General features: G+C 39.9%; 1 protein-coding gene across 2 annotated transcripts in view; it reads right to left on the reverse strand.

Moving 5' to 3' along the window:
• The window catches only part of fndc5b (fibronectin type III domain containing 5b), a 28,669-nt gene extending 22,436 nt beyond the window's left edge, over positions 1 to 6,233 (reverse strand). Inside the window, exon 1 of one of the 2 annotated variants that reach the window (XM_064347321.1) lies at positions 5,599 to 6,233. In XM_064347321.1, the coding sequence (XP_064203391.1) occupies positions 5,599 to 5,668 (70 nt within the window). In that variant the 5' untranslated portion in view covers positions 5,669 to 6,233. The remainder of the gene's footprint in view (positions 1 to 5,598) is intronic. The other variant, XM_064347319.1, reaches the window with a different exon arrangement.
• Between the last annotated feature and the right edge of the window lie 9,893 nt (positions 6,234 to 16,126).

Here is a 16,126-nt window from a genome sequence, read left to right on the forward strand (position 1 = left end):
TCCTTGATGTGAAGGGATTTTGAACATACTTGGTTAACAGCTGACTAAATGAAAGTAGATGAACACTTTTTATGAATAATCACCAAAATGTCTTTTGATAACCCCAACATGAATGTATTTAAAAAACACAAAACCTTTTCAGTGCGCTTTGTAGAGCACTCCCCGTGGATATCCTACTTCAGAAATGACTTCTATACAAAGTGAAGTGCTCATTAACTTTTATTCATATTGGTTCAATACACCCCCTTTATCTCTGAACAGCTTTTTTTAGACACCAATACTGAGTGTAAATGGATGAAACACTCGCTTCATTGCATTCTGTATATCCTGATTTGTATGTAACATCTTATTTCCATATTCTTGGGATTCCTGTCACTTAACCTGCATCTCAAGGGTACGTCAAGGCAATGGGACTCCAATGGGATCAGCTGCAAACCATGCCACAAAGGGGACATGCAGTTGTCTGATGAAGTTATAGGATGTTGACTCTAATCATCCCTGCCTAAAACGTGTGCTTGGCTTTGTAAATCAAAGAAAAAGAGGCAGAATCAGACAGCTTTGAGAATTGCTGCCATCCTTTAGACTTTCACCATCTCCAGTTTACCATCAATATTTAAGCTCCAGGGAGGCTGATTCACAGTGATTGCATACTGGGCCCTATAGACTGCAAATCAGAAATTCAAGCCTGAGCGTTGCTGATAGCCGACTAGGAGTGGGAATCTGTTGTGGTGGGATTCTGTTATTTTAGCTCCTCCAGGGTGAGTTCAGTATTGCCTGGGTTCCTCAGGTCGCCAATATTTACATAGAACAACCAGATATAAGCATATATTCACACAAGCACACACATGCACACACACGCGCACACACACACACATGCACACACACACACAATGAATAAAGTGCTGAATGCCTTTAAAATGCAGTACAGGGTGACTTCAGTCAGATCATTTAGAATCTGTGTTCATATGTAAGTCCCCAAGGCCATTAAAAATTGCCCGGTGTCGGGGGTCTAATCCCCGTTCTGTGACACTAAACCTGGCTCAGCACGTACCCTGCCCTCTCAGGTATACGGTATCATCAACAGTTCCAGACTGCTAGTTCCAGCACTCTGAGGACACAGAGCAGTACTTAATGACACAGGCAGTAGTGACATTAAATTGGGGCTGTGGGGCCGGCGGTTGGGGCTGGAGATTGTGTGATCGGAACCACTGTGTGACAGGGGAGATGAAAGACAACAGAACACAGAACACTCATTTTCAGTGATACAGCACAATGGTTCTGCTGCAGTCACCCTGTTCTAATCCTTGTCTTCTCACCTTGGTTTAACACATTTTCCAAGTCCTGTGAAATTAAGCCATCATGCCTGCATATTATATATGTTCGCTCTCAACATCAGTGGATTTGTACGGTATTAAAAATGCAGTCTACAATTCGCTTTGACCAATTCCTCCTGTCTGTATGTACAGCTTAAGGGTCAAATACAAATATAATGCAGAATATGTATGAAAACTCCACCTGCTGTATTATGATCAGAATAAGCATGGCTTGGCTTTGAGGAGTTCCTGGTCGATGTTTGTTTCTGCTTTGTTACTGCCGTCCGCTCATTAAAAATAAAATGAGCAAAGGTTTTAACTGCAATGAACTGAACAGAACATTGTTCTTGCAGATTCACCTGAGGGATTTAGGTTGAAAATGTGTTGGTGTTGTGTCATCTACAACATCTACACAAGAATACACACCGTCTATGTTATAATTATTCAAACAGAAAAGATCAAGAAGTCGATTAGTTGATAAATACTTGTTAGTGATAAATCACTCTTGAGAGACAAGCCACAAGCCTCCAGCTGTACAAAGTGCCTTCTAAAATGGGACTATGGGCCCACAGGGTTCTCTGTTTATATGGTTCCCGCAGTAATTAAATTGCTACATTAAGTTACACTAAGTGCATTACATATCATTACAATCTATTTACTGCCCAAGGCATTCAAATATGATTAATCATTCTTCAGTGTGGTCAATCACATAGGTACTAAATAACAAATGCACATGTAAGTGTTGTCTTGTAAGGAGGGCTATACCTGCTCAGCGTGCTTGGGTAGGCTACCTGACCTTCCAAATGACATGTTCAACTCCACAGTTTGTTATATGTCTCATCAGGACAATATGTACAAAATAGTATTATGGTGTTTCACTGTTTACATTACATTACATTACATTACAGGCATTTAGCAGACGCTCTTATCCAGAGCGACGTACAACAAGTGCATTAGTTCAAGCTGCAGAGGTGCAAAAGAAACACACTAGAGTGAAGTAAAGATTGTAGTGCCAGAAGTGACCACATAGATCAGGACTCCAACCCTGTAGAGTAACCTGTTCAGCAAACAACAATCCTGCCAAGTACAAACTAGCACTGAAATCACATTGCCTAATTAGAATCAGACAAAAAACAAAAACAATCCTGCCAAATAAAAACTAACATAATCATATTAGCCTAACTAGGTACATTTGAACTAAACAGTAGGCTAGGGAGGGGTGGGGAGAGGTGCAGCCTGAAGAGATGAGTCTTTAGTCTGCGTTTGAAGGTAGTCAGATTCTCTGCTGTTCTGACCGCCACAGGGAGGTCATTCCACCATGTTTCAAACATAAAAATTAACTGTATAAATTACACAGTTGCTACAGTATATGGAAAAGAATAGACCCACAGGTAAAGCCTATACAAAGCAAAATTAATCTCTGAGTATGGATATGAAATACAAAATATACATTGTATAACGGTTCCAAGGCTAGTGTTTGTTTCTTTCAGAATGTAAAATGAATTAGCATAATAAATGTCATTATCATGTGTGAGAGAGACCATGCTGACACTAAAAGACTTGTCTGTAGTTTACAGGAATACATTTTTAGAGATATAAAATTTTTCATGTTTTTATATCCTGGACACTGGTCGCAAAATTGGACATTTTTAGCGATATAATTCAGGATACAAAATACCAAGTGTTATATTTAGAGCAAAATATATAATTAAGACACAATTTGGTTTTAGAAATGATGCTTCAGTTTATTGTAGTGCGGCAGCTTTGGCTTTTGGTAACTACCAGGTAAAACTATTGATATATTAAAAAAAAAAAAATTAAAAAAAACATTTACCAAAATCCACTGAATCCAGATTAAGGTCATGTTGAAAAACCTAAATATTTATTTTACAATCCAAAGAGAAAAGTCCAGAGCATTGAGGACAGTTCCCAATATTGACAAAGGGTAAAACAGTATTCCAACATTACATTGAACAGATGTGGTTCAAGAAACTTTTTGACACACTGGCTCTGCCAAACACACATCACTGAGCTCGGCTTCACTTCCTAACGTGCCGCAGCTGGCCTCGCCTGACACACCAGAATGGAAATTCCCCCTCTCGCTCTCATGTAATTCCCCAAACTAAAGCCAGGTGGTGTAGAAGGCTAGACATGGCTGGACCATAGACATATACCTCCACGGCCAGAATAATAAAAATAGAAATAGGCCAATGAATTAAACTTATAAGGTGGCTCCAACAGTTTACTATGTGTATCTTTCAATCGGCATATAGTAGATTTAAATTAGGATGAGGGGCATACATCCACACCAATATGTAGGCACCACTAGATCGTATCCTCCAATAATTCTCTTAAACCCAAACCATGATTTGTCCCATCATTTTATTAATACCACAAAGTGTTAACTGTTTGCACATTGCCTCAATGCTCCTCCAGCTAAGTTGATTGTCTAAGACTTGGAACAGGAATAGTATCATTTATTCCTTGACATTATATTTTCCTCCTTTATTCTGTACAGGCACCACACATGCTCTGAATTTTTGGTACAAATCTGCAAAATTCCCACTAATCTCCTGCTCTCAGAAGTAAATAGCAGATCTTATGCTTCTACTACGTACAGTGAAATCTAAATGCGTGTGAAGCATTTATTGCCAAGTAAAAATTTCTTCTTTCACTAAAGCTAGCTAATGTTAAGTGGCTAGCTAGCTAACATTAGCTGTGTGCATTCAATCATAGAAAAAAGGTTACCACCTAATCCAAAATTTTAATTACCAAATTAATCCATTATATGAAAAAATAGGTTTGTCTAAATCAGAGATTTCAGGAGTCTCTAAAACAAAATGTAGGGTAATGTAGCAAAATGTGACAAGGTAGCAATTTTCAAACCCACATATTCAGTGTAGCCTACAGTGGGAAAATAAATAATCTAAAAAATAATTCCACACTGGCTGGCCTTTAATTTGTTCTCAGAGGACAAAAGTGACTGCTGTCGCAGTGCCATTTGTGTCTCTCAGTAATGAAGCCAGAAGTCAGGAGAATATATTTACAGTCGGGAACAGAGTTTGAGTCAACAGACCGTAAAATTTCATTAAATAGACAGTGTTGTTGCACTGTTTGATAGAAGCACTGTGCTTCTAATTTACTTTAAGTGACCATTCCTTAAAGTGATGGCCATGTTAGGCAGCTCAGGCACAGACCGTCTTTGATGGATCTCTGCATGTACATAATGGCACTGTGTGTGTGTGTGTGTGTGTGTGGCTGCACTCATGCTGAGGTGGTAGGAGTACTGGTAGCCTGTAGGACAATGCTCAAATGTGTCCTCATTAATGTTGACATTAAAACCTACCCCCTTGTACGTTTCCGTAAATCTTTTTGTTTTTAAATTTTTAAACATTAACAACTTTGTATAATTTTTAATGAAGGCATAGGTTTTCATATATGCAGAAATAGGCGCGTGTTTTCTGGAGCTTGGAATTACCGACGAAGTGTGTGACATAAGGCCTGGACACTGGTTGCTATTCCAATGCGCGTGTGTGAGAGTATTGATAAGCAGGCGATTCTGTACGGTTGGAAATTCATTTTATATTTTCAGTTACAAGTCGACAGATTTCCTCCCTAAATTATGACTGGGCTGCAGACCTATCAACACAATCATGAAGCCTACAGAAGCAACAGAATCATGGTTCCTAAATCGACCCAGTTTCTTTTTTAGATCCGAAGGTCAACCAGAGCTTTGAATGCACAACAAACGTATTGACTCAATCTAAGCTATTTTCATGTACAGAGTGCTTCAGCATTCATGTGCATAAACTTGTTTTAAGGAGGTTAGGTCGGTTCAATTTAATGTCTTACATATAGAACAACACGATACCGCAATATAAAATACAGGTAACAAGAAACACAGGTAGCTTACGGTTCAAGTACGTAAAATATGTTAACATTAAACACAAATATAAATCCGAATTGTCATTCTTTCTCTCTTACATTGACCATTAGCCTATATATGTTTCTACATGTTCATCGCTGTTTAGAAAGGACTAACAGAATAATACATTACATAAGGACGTTGCGATCGAAGTCAACTGAAAATAAATAACAATGAGCATATTTAATGCACAAAATCTATTCCGAATAATTGTACACATTTGAACATGTTTCGGTTGTTGATAGCATACGTTAGTCTTGCTTGAACTCTCCGAATTTTTAAAATGTAGGATATGAGCTGGGTAATTTTAATGCATTTACGTTGTGTTAAGTTGATCTCGGTACACCAATGTAAACTTACCCGCATGAACCAAAGATACACCGAGACAGCTCAGGAACAGCAGCGTAGCAGATAAAACTGTTTTCTCCATCCTTCAACCAATCTTTACATACTGCTTGGTGAACGTGAAATCCCATTTACCCTGAATAGTGTATGTAGAGAGACCTAGGCGCATGCATTCAGCATTCACCGCGGTTGGCTCTTCCCTCGTATTCTTGCCTCGTTCGAAACGGCTTTCAATCTCAACTCATGGTCTTGCCGCAGAAAAGCAACAGCAGGGTTTTCAAAACCTTGGACAGCGCAATGAGTCCCACATTCGACAATTGCGCGCCACACAGTTTCCTGTCCTTTTTCCCACACTCCTAGATTTCAGAGAATCATACCTCCGAGAACCAATTTAACGTGACGTCCAGGTGTTTTTTTTTTTTTTGCTTTCTGACACAGCAATGCCAGCTACCGCGAAGCTTGCCCTCTTTGCATCTGTGCCGAAAGTCTATTTAGGGAGGCGCACTAGAGAACTATGCTGCAAAATGAAAGGCGCTTCTGCTGTCAGGCGTCGTAAATCCTGCCCATTCAGTCTGCGCGAGTAACAGGCGATTCGAAACGATACTCACACCGAACTGCCTCGCTGCATACTTTACGAGCTGTCATCATTCCATTGTGTTGGATCTATTTCTACGGATGCAAAGTATCACCTATATTGCAAGATATTATTCTTTGAGAGTGACCTTCGGAATGTACTTATTGTACGTCGCTTTGGATAACAGCGTCTGCAAAATAAATGTAATGTAATATAGTGTAATGCAAGGCTTACGTTGTAAGATATTAAATTAACATTTGTGTTAAATTAGGCATCTGGTATGAACTTAAGCCGAATGACAACATGTCTGAACATATCTGAAATTTAACCGCAATGTTATCTCAGCGTCAGTAAAATGAAATCGACTGGTAGAAAATAGTACCATGTAATTGTTAACACATGACATTGAACAAAGCGTTAGCACTGCTGTTTTGGTTCGTTTTTCCCGCAATGCCCCTGTATTTGTATGGAAAGTAGGTGGGTGTACGTTAGGAAGAATGCTGGAACAACGTAAAGTTATATGAATTCTGGTGAACGACGACCATTGATGAATGATGTCTACACCCCAAAAAAGCCCCACCACATTTGGCTATGAAGACAACTTTCACCATGACCATATGGAATCATGGAATGGTCATAATGGGGAAAGAAGAGATGAATACATTTTGGGGTGAGAACTGAAGGGGAGTAAAAACTAGGTTGGTACTCTAGTAGATTGGGACAAAATGACAGTGTATTCAGAGTTTGAGCTGCCATGATTAATGTCTTTCCTTTTACTGTAAATTTTTCTTTTTTGAGCATAAATTTTTCTATTTTGGCATCACTTTTTTACTTTCCACCATGAGATTTGTTGTGTAGCTCTGTCTGCAAATAATTCAGCTTGTGCATGGATAGAGGTCTTTCACATTATAGGGTACCTGCCCTCCATAGATATTTGTGTGTGTGTGTGTGTGTGTGCGTGCGTGTGTGTGTACTTTAGGCAGAGATGTGCGGAAGGAGCTCTGTGTAGGGGAAAGTTTTTAAAAATTCTTCTCAATTTAGCATCCTGGCTGAATCAATATAAGGGGTCGATTAAAGTTGTGTTTCCACATTGCGCCTGGCTGCTGATTTTTATTAAAATGTAGACTATTTCATAACCCGTTTAAATCCCTGATCATTGTAGCTTTATGCTCATTGTCAACAGTTGAGATTATACATTGATGGCAGCTATGAGATTCTCCATCTGTGCAAGAGGAGACTAGTGGGAGGGAGTCTGGTGCTGTACCATGCACTGAACCTGGCCGCATGCTATGAGCACAGGAGCTGGTTAAACTGTTGGCAGCAGAGCTGAGATTTTTATGTGATGACCATATGGACTATGAAATGCATCACAGACTTCACCACTCTTATCCTGATGACAAAGGGGATGCTCGTCCAGGTGTTTGAAATCACAACAGTGTTGTACAAGAACGAAAACCTCCCCCATTAAAACTTTAACAATATGGCAGATTCTTGAGGTTTAGTGGTATAATCAGGGTGAAAAAAAAAAATCTTTGTTTAAAAACTGGGTCAAATCCATGAGTATTTAAATGGTTGATTTTGAATATTACAATGCATTTATGTGTTTGAAGTGTTTACGAATTCAACCAGCTAAATGGTAGTGTGGGTGACAGGTTTTGATTTTATTACATAAACAATATGGTTATCAATTTAAATTAATTGAGATGTCATGTCTTTGGGGAAAAAGGTTTTGATCGTGCAATGTTGTATTGCTTGTTACTCTACATTAAGTATACAAAAGTGTTTCAAAACGCATCTACAAATTAAATACTCTGTGTTAGTAAACGCCACATAAAATCTTAAATAATGTTAAACAGATTATATATCATTTATTCAAAAATTTTCTGAGCATATTTCCAAACACATTCAAATGTTTAAACAGAGAACACAGGGAATCACACTGAGACACTGTGGGTCTCATTTTCAATGGAGGCCTGATTATAAAAAGTTAAATGAGAAAATAATAATAATAATAAAAATAATAGAGCAATTCCAGTCAGTCAGAACATTTGTATTCAAAGGTAACCAGGTGATTGATCAGGGCCCTGAATTGGCCCATGGTAATCAAACAGCTAAGCTTTAATGTGCACTGTAACTCATTCCAGGTATGAAAAACACTATATTTAAATGCTGTTTTACCAAATTCAGAGTAGACTCGTGGCACCTGGAGAATTAACCAGTCCTGAGAGCGAGTCTGATAGGCTCCAGCTCTCCAGCCAATGAGAGAAGTAATATAAAGAGGTAGCTTTTGGAGAAGTGCTTTATATAAAACAGGAACCAATGTTGATCCCTTCTCTGATACAGGGAGAGCCAGCCCACCTTCTGACACAGCACACAACAATGAGTACAGTATCTACTGCCTGTGATGTAATGACAGGCCAGATGATATACAGAGCCTGAAGGCTTAAAGGTGGAAGCAGCTGTGTGTTTATATATCACACCACCACAATCAAGCACTGGAAGGAATGTTGCCTCAACAGTCCTCCACCTACTGTTATTAAATGAGAAACAAGATCTATTTCTGTACAGGAAACCAAGTCTTACTCATGGTTTTTAAAATTAATTTACCAATAGGGTCTTAAAAGTTGGTTTCCATCAATCCAAGTACCCAGATATTTATAGTGTGAGACTCTCTCAATAAGTGTTCATATCTGCAGATCAGTAAAATCTGTCCTATTAGATCTGGTTTAAAAAAAAAACCATGGATTTAGTTTTATCTATATTTAAAACTCATTTGAGATCTAAAAGTGCCTTCTGTAAAGCATGATTAAAAAACGATTAATTTCAGCGAGGTTGCGAAAATGAATAGGAGTGAATGGAAACCGGAAAGCTGGGACGAACAGCACTGCTGTTAATGGTCAACAGGGACCACTGATGTTGCTAGCATTCACGTGATGCAAATACAATGGGGTAGGCTCAACAAAATCACTTGTGCTATACAAAGTGAAATATCTCTTTATTAATTTAAGTATGAATTTGACCATAGCCAGCTATAGGGTGTTGGGAGATGGGTCTTGAAGCCTGCAGCACTCACTGCATGTCTGCAAGGTTGGTGGCATCAGTCAAGAGCAATGCGGTATATTTGTGTTGCTTCTGAGAAGTGCTGGCCCTAGTCTTTGAAGGCCCTGAGCAGGACTTGATTCAGGCCCCCATCAACCCACCCACTCCCTAAAAAATATATATTAGAATAATTATGGGGGCCCCTGGGTGGGGCCCAAAGCAGCTGCTTATGTTGCTTATTGGGTCAGGCCGACTCTACTTTCTGAATTATCCCATGGGAGCACGCTTTGTGTTGCCTCTTCCAGGTTTAGAATGGAAAAGGTATTTTTGGCCTTGTTTTTCTGTACCATCCTGTTCAGCCTGATCGTATCTGCCCTGTGGGTAAGATTGAAGGTCCGCAGCTGTAGGATGCATTTGTGCTGAACTGGTGTATCAGCAGTTTAATCTGGGCCTCAGGGTGAGTGAATGTTTAGATTACATCCCACGCCTCTGATGCTCCACAACCCATCTACAGTCAGTAGACCCAGAGCTGTAGCACCTGAGGAAAGCTTTTTATCAACTCACCTGTGTAACTGAGCAGAGTATGCACACATGGTCATAAACGCTACTCAGGCCTACTGGAAAAGAAACATGACAACAACTCAAAGAACAAACATTTCAGCCAACATTTGTTCTTAATTTAGAGTCAAATTGAAATGACACACATGCACACGCACACAGACACAGACACAGACACACACACACACACACACACACACACACACACAGCCTTATAGCCCATTTATGAATTTCCCTTACTGCAGCTAAAGCAGATGTGGAAGGACTTGTTTCAACAGCCTCCTGTGAGATGGCTTGTTATATCTCCTTTATATTATTTATCAAGTTATTTCTAATCTTCAGCCAATCTGTGTGGTACTTGCCCTCAGGGTGCCCGAAGAAGCTGTAGGGTTGCGTCCCAATATTCAAAGAATTTATCCTCCTCTCCCCCTTTCCCCGGAAACCAATCAGTGTCCTTCCTCCCTCCAGTGTTCAAATATTGGAGGAGACGAGCACAGTGCACAGAACTGTATGAGCAAAGTGGCTTAAAACCTCCTCTCCTTTCCTCTGCATATTTCAGGGTAGGAGACGAGTGGTAGTGGGGAAGTGAGGGAAAGGAGGTGAGGAGTGAATAGTAATGGGACGCACCCTAGAGGTGCATTTCAACTGCTTGTTTTTTCTCCTTTCCTAGTGTGATAGGCCAAACAGGTCAAATATGTGAAATTGACGTCTGGAATCACAGCCTGCTGGGAGTCAAGGTCTGCTGGATTTCCTTGTTACTCAGAACTTGAATAGCAGAGAAACTGATCCATTAAAGTAGTTGATTACAGTTAAACTGTGTCACCTGGAGAGTGTTTTACAAATCAGGATTACGGAGTTAGCTGGATAACTGCACTGAGGAAAATCTGGAACATGGACTGAAGTAAAAAGAGCTGTTCTAAGTGCTACTTATCAAACAAACTCAGTAATCTCGTTATGCAAAATACTGCCCAGGTTTCTTGGGTCTGAATCAGTCACTGATCTTAAAGGCATACTATGCAGGATTTTTTAGCCTTGCTATGGTCCTGAGTTTACTATCAAAGAAGCCTCCATCATCTTCAACTCCGCCCACTCAACCAGTACCCCACATAACCTAGGTAGCTGTAGCTGTGAAATTAGTGTCATGAAATGAGCGACCAGGAGCGAAAGCAAGAATGCAGATTTGATTATAGCTTAATTCTGTTATGTTGAAAGTGTAGCTTAATTCCATTATGCAGAATGTAATATTGTTTTTAGCGTCCAAGCTTTTGTTTTGAAAATATTATCCTTATTGTTGCTAACAGATAACATTACTTACAGGTCCAATAGAAAACCAGCCAAACCCGTGTCACTTTTCATCCCCTCTGCAAACTTCAGCTGACACCACAAGGAGAAACAATTCCAAGATTACCTCTAGTTCCTGAACGAGCTTCGCTGTATCGTTGGTGCTTCCTCTGAAACCTGATCCAAACCCACAGGCTCTGTAGTCACCCCCACTCCTCCCCACACAGAAAACAGTGACATGAATATCAACATCACGGACAAATGAAAAAATAATAAATATTGGCAATGGTGCATTCTGCAAAAGTGCATAAAGGCAGAGAATGCCAGTGCATCATAGATATGCCTTAGCATGGTTATTTTATAATATTGTAATGGTAAAAATCCTGCATAGTATGCCTTTATGGAAAAAAACTAAAACCCAGTAGACTCCGTACCTTTCTAGGCCAGGACTGACTATCACTGCAGTAAAGAAGAAAAATGCATCCAAAGCAGGGGTGTCCAGTCTCATCTGAAAAGGGCTTGCGTGACTGCAGGTTTCTGTTTTAGCCCAGGCACCTGATTCTACTTAAAGTCTTGATTGAAAACCATGGTTAGTTAATTAGATGAATCATGGATTATTTTTTATGCGAGTTAGATGTTATATAACTGCTCTCATTTTTAATGAGGGCATTTCCCACTGCTTCTAACAAGACCTATCATGCCCATGTATGACCTTTTAAAATACTGCAGCATGTCCACGGTAGTGAGTAATCAAACTGAATTTAACATGTGAGTGTCTTCTGCAAACAACACTGTTAATCAACATTTGCCCATAATTAGTCCCAATTACTTTATCAGCTTACATTATTGAGGTGGTGCAAATGCAATAATTGTTTGAGAAGAGGCTTGACAAAGAGGCTATCGTGACCTCTAGCTGGCGGAGGACTAAAGTACAATGCGAGAAAATAAAGGAAAACCAAGTGGCCCTAGTAATAACACTAGGACTGTTATAAATAAGGTACTCTGAGGTATGAGACAGAGAATTACTTTTGAGTAATTGGTGGTTTGATTGATCGTTCACGTGGCTGGAATCTCTAGATTGAGCACAGAAAAAAGGGGAATGAAGCCACCCTTATTTTTTTTCCCTACTGGCCTAACAGTTAAGCCCCACTTAGAAAGTTATTTTATAATACGGATGAAAGATTTGATAATTCATAAATGGCAATAATACCATGTGCATTTGGAATGGGGCTATATCATCAAATCTAGTCTTCAGTGGGCTATTATGCAAGAGGGTTTTCAGGCGAATTTCCTTAAGTGATCTGAGCGGTGGAATTGGCAGTCCTGGGAGAGAGATTGTCCTCTAGGCTGAATAAAAAATTTGCAAATGCTTCCAGTTGTGACGTCAATGTCTTTTCTTATATCCCCACAAGGGCACCCACAAGAAGCGTTCTGCATGCTAAGGAAGCAATTTCATATACAAACACAAGACTAAAATAACTGCTTGGAACCAAATGACACGTGGAAGGCTGCAGTTTTAGTTTGTCATTTCTGGCTTCTAAAGCGTCCTATGCTCTGAATCAATGCATACTCTTTGTATTCCTCTGCCTTGCTCAGGCTCCAGTGTCCCCAATTAAACCCAGAAAAACAAAAAAGAAAAAAAAGATTTTCAAGATTTAATGATCAAATGTTTCATGTTAGAAGATATATAAAAAATATTCTCAGAGGACTGAATTGAATGCTAAGAGCTGACTTCGATGAGATTTATTATGGACAAATTTCTGATTATTGTTTAAAACCTGTGTAGTAGAGACACTGCTGATTGGTCTGTTGGGTTTTCAACCATTTCCGATCCAGGGACCCCCAACCAGGCTCAAAGGCATCCAGGGGTGCTCATAGCCTTGCATAAGACCCCGATTTAACAATTACAAGGGGTGAGGGTGCAATCACGAACCCCCCACCATGGAGTCTAACATGAAGTCTAAATGGGAAAAATGACAGCATATTGATTAAGCATGGGTTTTATCAACAGTATAGACATCTCTTCCTCATTGGCACTGTTGCTGTGTTTGCTGTTTTTTGTTGTTGAAAGAAATATGTCTTCCCATTTTAAATACAGCACAAAGCTCCAACGGCATCTGTTTGTATCACTTGCATCAATATGCCATTACCTGAACAAGCCCATCGTCAGAAGTTCTTGCTAACAGCTTTGAGGAAATAGCCTGTGCTGGGTAATGCAGTTATTATTATTATTTTATTTTCTGTCTGTTCCCGTCCTGTGGTAGTTGGGTTACAGTATATGTAGAAATGATAGGAAATTATAATTCCTCTAAATAATGGGCGAGCAACCAGAACGTCCTACTTAACCCACTTAAAAAGTAGAAATGCTTACTAGCTTGCTAGGAGCAAACTATTGAACAACAAACAATGTATATGTGTGTGTGTGTGTGAGTGTGTGTGTCAGGGCTGGATCCAATGCCCCCCAAATTTTCCTCTGCCCCCCCAAACTTTGCGGATAGCTAGCCCTATGTAAAAACATGAGGTTCACGCATGGGCCCTTACATATGAGTCAGTCGTTAAACATTGGAGATTGCATATGCATATTATTAATGCGGTCTGCTTTATGTATCTTTCAATAAGCAAACTCATCTCAATCATGGTTAGTATGCTTTAGTTCTACAATAGTCTGTAATAATGTCAAATGTAACCTATAGTCCATTCTACATATATATTCAGAAAACATATTGTTTAAACTATTCAGTGAAATAATTTGTGGTCCTTTCGTCGGTACTAATGGTATTTTCTGACATGCAAACATTGCTGGGAAATATGTCTGTGTATGTTGTCCAATGTCAAGAGTGGATTTGTCATAACTGTTAGCTAGCTTTGGCGGTAAAATTGTAACGCCAGCTAGCTAGCTGAGGAAAAGAGCAAAGGTGAGTCATAGCTACTGTACAACTAAGCGTATCAAAATGCCTTATAAACACAAATAGTGGATCCCAGAATAGAGATAACGTCATAACAACCACAGTACCCTACACACCTCACCGAAGGTTAATGGATGATGTACAATACGCATTTTCGCAAGTAGACTGAAGTGTGTGTTCACAATCTCAGTTTTAAAACATGCCCTGAATGACAGCAGTTTAGCAAGGAAAGGTTGTAGATATATCCGTGATCCAACAGACTTTTTGGCTATGGCTTTTTTACAAAGCCATCCAACTCTGACTTCGTAAGAAAGCAATAGCAAAAAATTCCGTTGGCTCTTCTTATCAGTGGAAAAATGCAGAATCCTATGTTAACGTGACTTCTGAGTCTGATACTAACCTCTTGACCACAAGCACATAATTGGGCATGTGCATAAAATTAAATGGAAAAGAGTAGCTAAGCAATGTAGGCCTGTTAACTGTATGGCACACACTGTGCCTCAAAAAAGCCCCCCCCCCATTCACAGCAGTCTAGATTCAGGACTGGTGTGTGTGTGTGTGTGTGTGTGTGTGTATGAGAGAGAGGGAGATGTAAGATGGAAAAAGCTAAGCAGAAAGAAGAGGGTAACAGGGAATGAGAAGAATATAATCCCTACTGCTCAGAGCATAGGTCTTCTGTGTCACTGGAGTTCCTGTTCTCCACGGCTAATTTGCAAGCAGCTGACATAATCACATTTTGACCTCCGAGAGTATGTATTATCCGGCCTTTATTAATTACTCTTTGGACCTTGTCCCCTCTGACATGGAAGACTTGGCACAGATGTATGCCATTTCTGTACTACATCTATGCTGTCGCGATGGGAGCATCAGCAGGTTGGGGCTGAGCACATTTCTGCGGACCATGATTTGGAGTTGACAAGTGAGAGAAAGGTTACCCTCTCATCAGTGAAAAAAAGTCTTTGTAAACGATTCCCACTGTGACATCAATTCAGCCTTTTACAGATTTTTCCGGAAGATGTACACAAAGACAAGCTTCACCGAGGAGTCAGCAAAATGTCAACCACCATGACTGCAGGCCATGTGTGTGTGCAGCTGTGTTCCCTCTGCTGTGCTCCTTACTATTCCACCCCCCACACCCCCCTCCCCACCACCACCACCACCACCAAACACCCCCATCCCAGCTAGCTCCTCAAGCCCATCCCCCCTTTCCCTGACCAGCTTCTGCACCGCTCTGATAAGGACCGAAGGACTCTGGGTCTTGTCACTGTCTCATATCTGTTCACCACACAGGAGGAGCCATCGCATAGTATATTTATCGCCTTGGAGAGGTTGGATGGAAGGGAAGACTGGGCTCCTTTAATGAGAGCCTGAGGCCTTTAAGCCAGCACTGGCGGGTGGATGTAGCGATTCTTCTTCCCTGAAGAACAGGGCCACCATCTCCACACGAATCACTGCTTTCTGTTCCAGAAAATCCCACTTCGGCCTGCATAGTTTCATATATCATTCATGAATGAATGAAAATTCTATTGGCCGGATTTTAAGCTGATTTGTTTAAATCCGTATTTTGCATTTCAGACCAGAAAGCACTCACATCTTCTGCTCTATGAATCAGTCTTGATGGCCTGTTTGTCAAGTAAATACCAAGTAAATTGTGTTGCAGGGCATAGCAGATTATAACCCTGGCTATCTCTAAATAATTGGTAATAAAATTCTCAAAAAGGCAAATAAATTATGAATAAACAAAAAACTACAATGACTATTAGGGCATAATTTCAAAATATAAAACTTTGCCTTAGTTTTCCATCAGATCTCCATTTATACCCAGAACAGTTGCTCAAAACTGTGATGCTTTTTTTTTCTATTTCCATTTTCAATTAGACTAAATCCTCCCCTTTGGAAAATTACAAGGGCAAAACACTAATTAATACATTGCTTTGTATTAAGTTGCATTTTGTTTTCCACAAATAGCACATTTAGCCTGACATAGCACACAACATTACCTTTTCAATTAAGTACACCAGTTAACGGAACTATTAAGGCTTAGTAACTATTAACTATTAAGGCTTAATAGGCTTAGATTACCCAATAAATCCTACAAGGTGAAAACTGGAAACGTGATATGAAATCCATATTTTCCAAATGGTGTTCCTACTGCTTGCTAATAACATGGTAGCTCAGTGGATGA

The sequence above is a fragment of the Anguilla rostrata genome, chromosome 8 (genome assembly GCF_018555375.3).
Source record: "Anguilla rostrata isolate EN2019 chromosome 8, ASM1855537v3, whole genome shotgun sequence".
NCBI classification, from domain to species: Eukaryota; Metazoa; Chordata; class Actinopteri; order Anguilliformes; family Anguillidae; genus Anguilla; species Anguilla rostrata.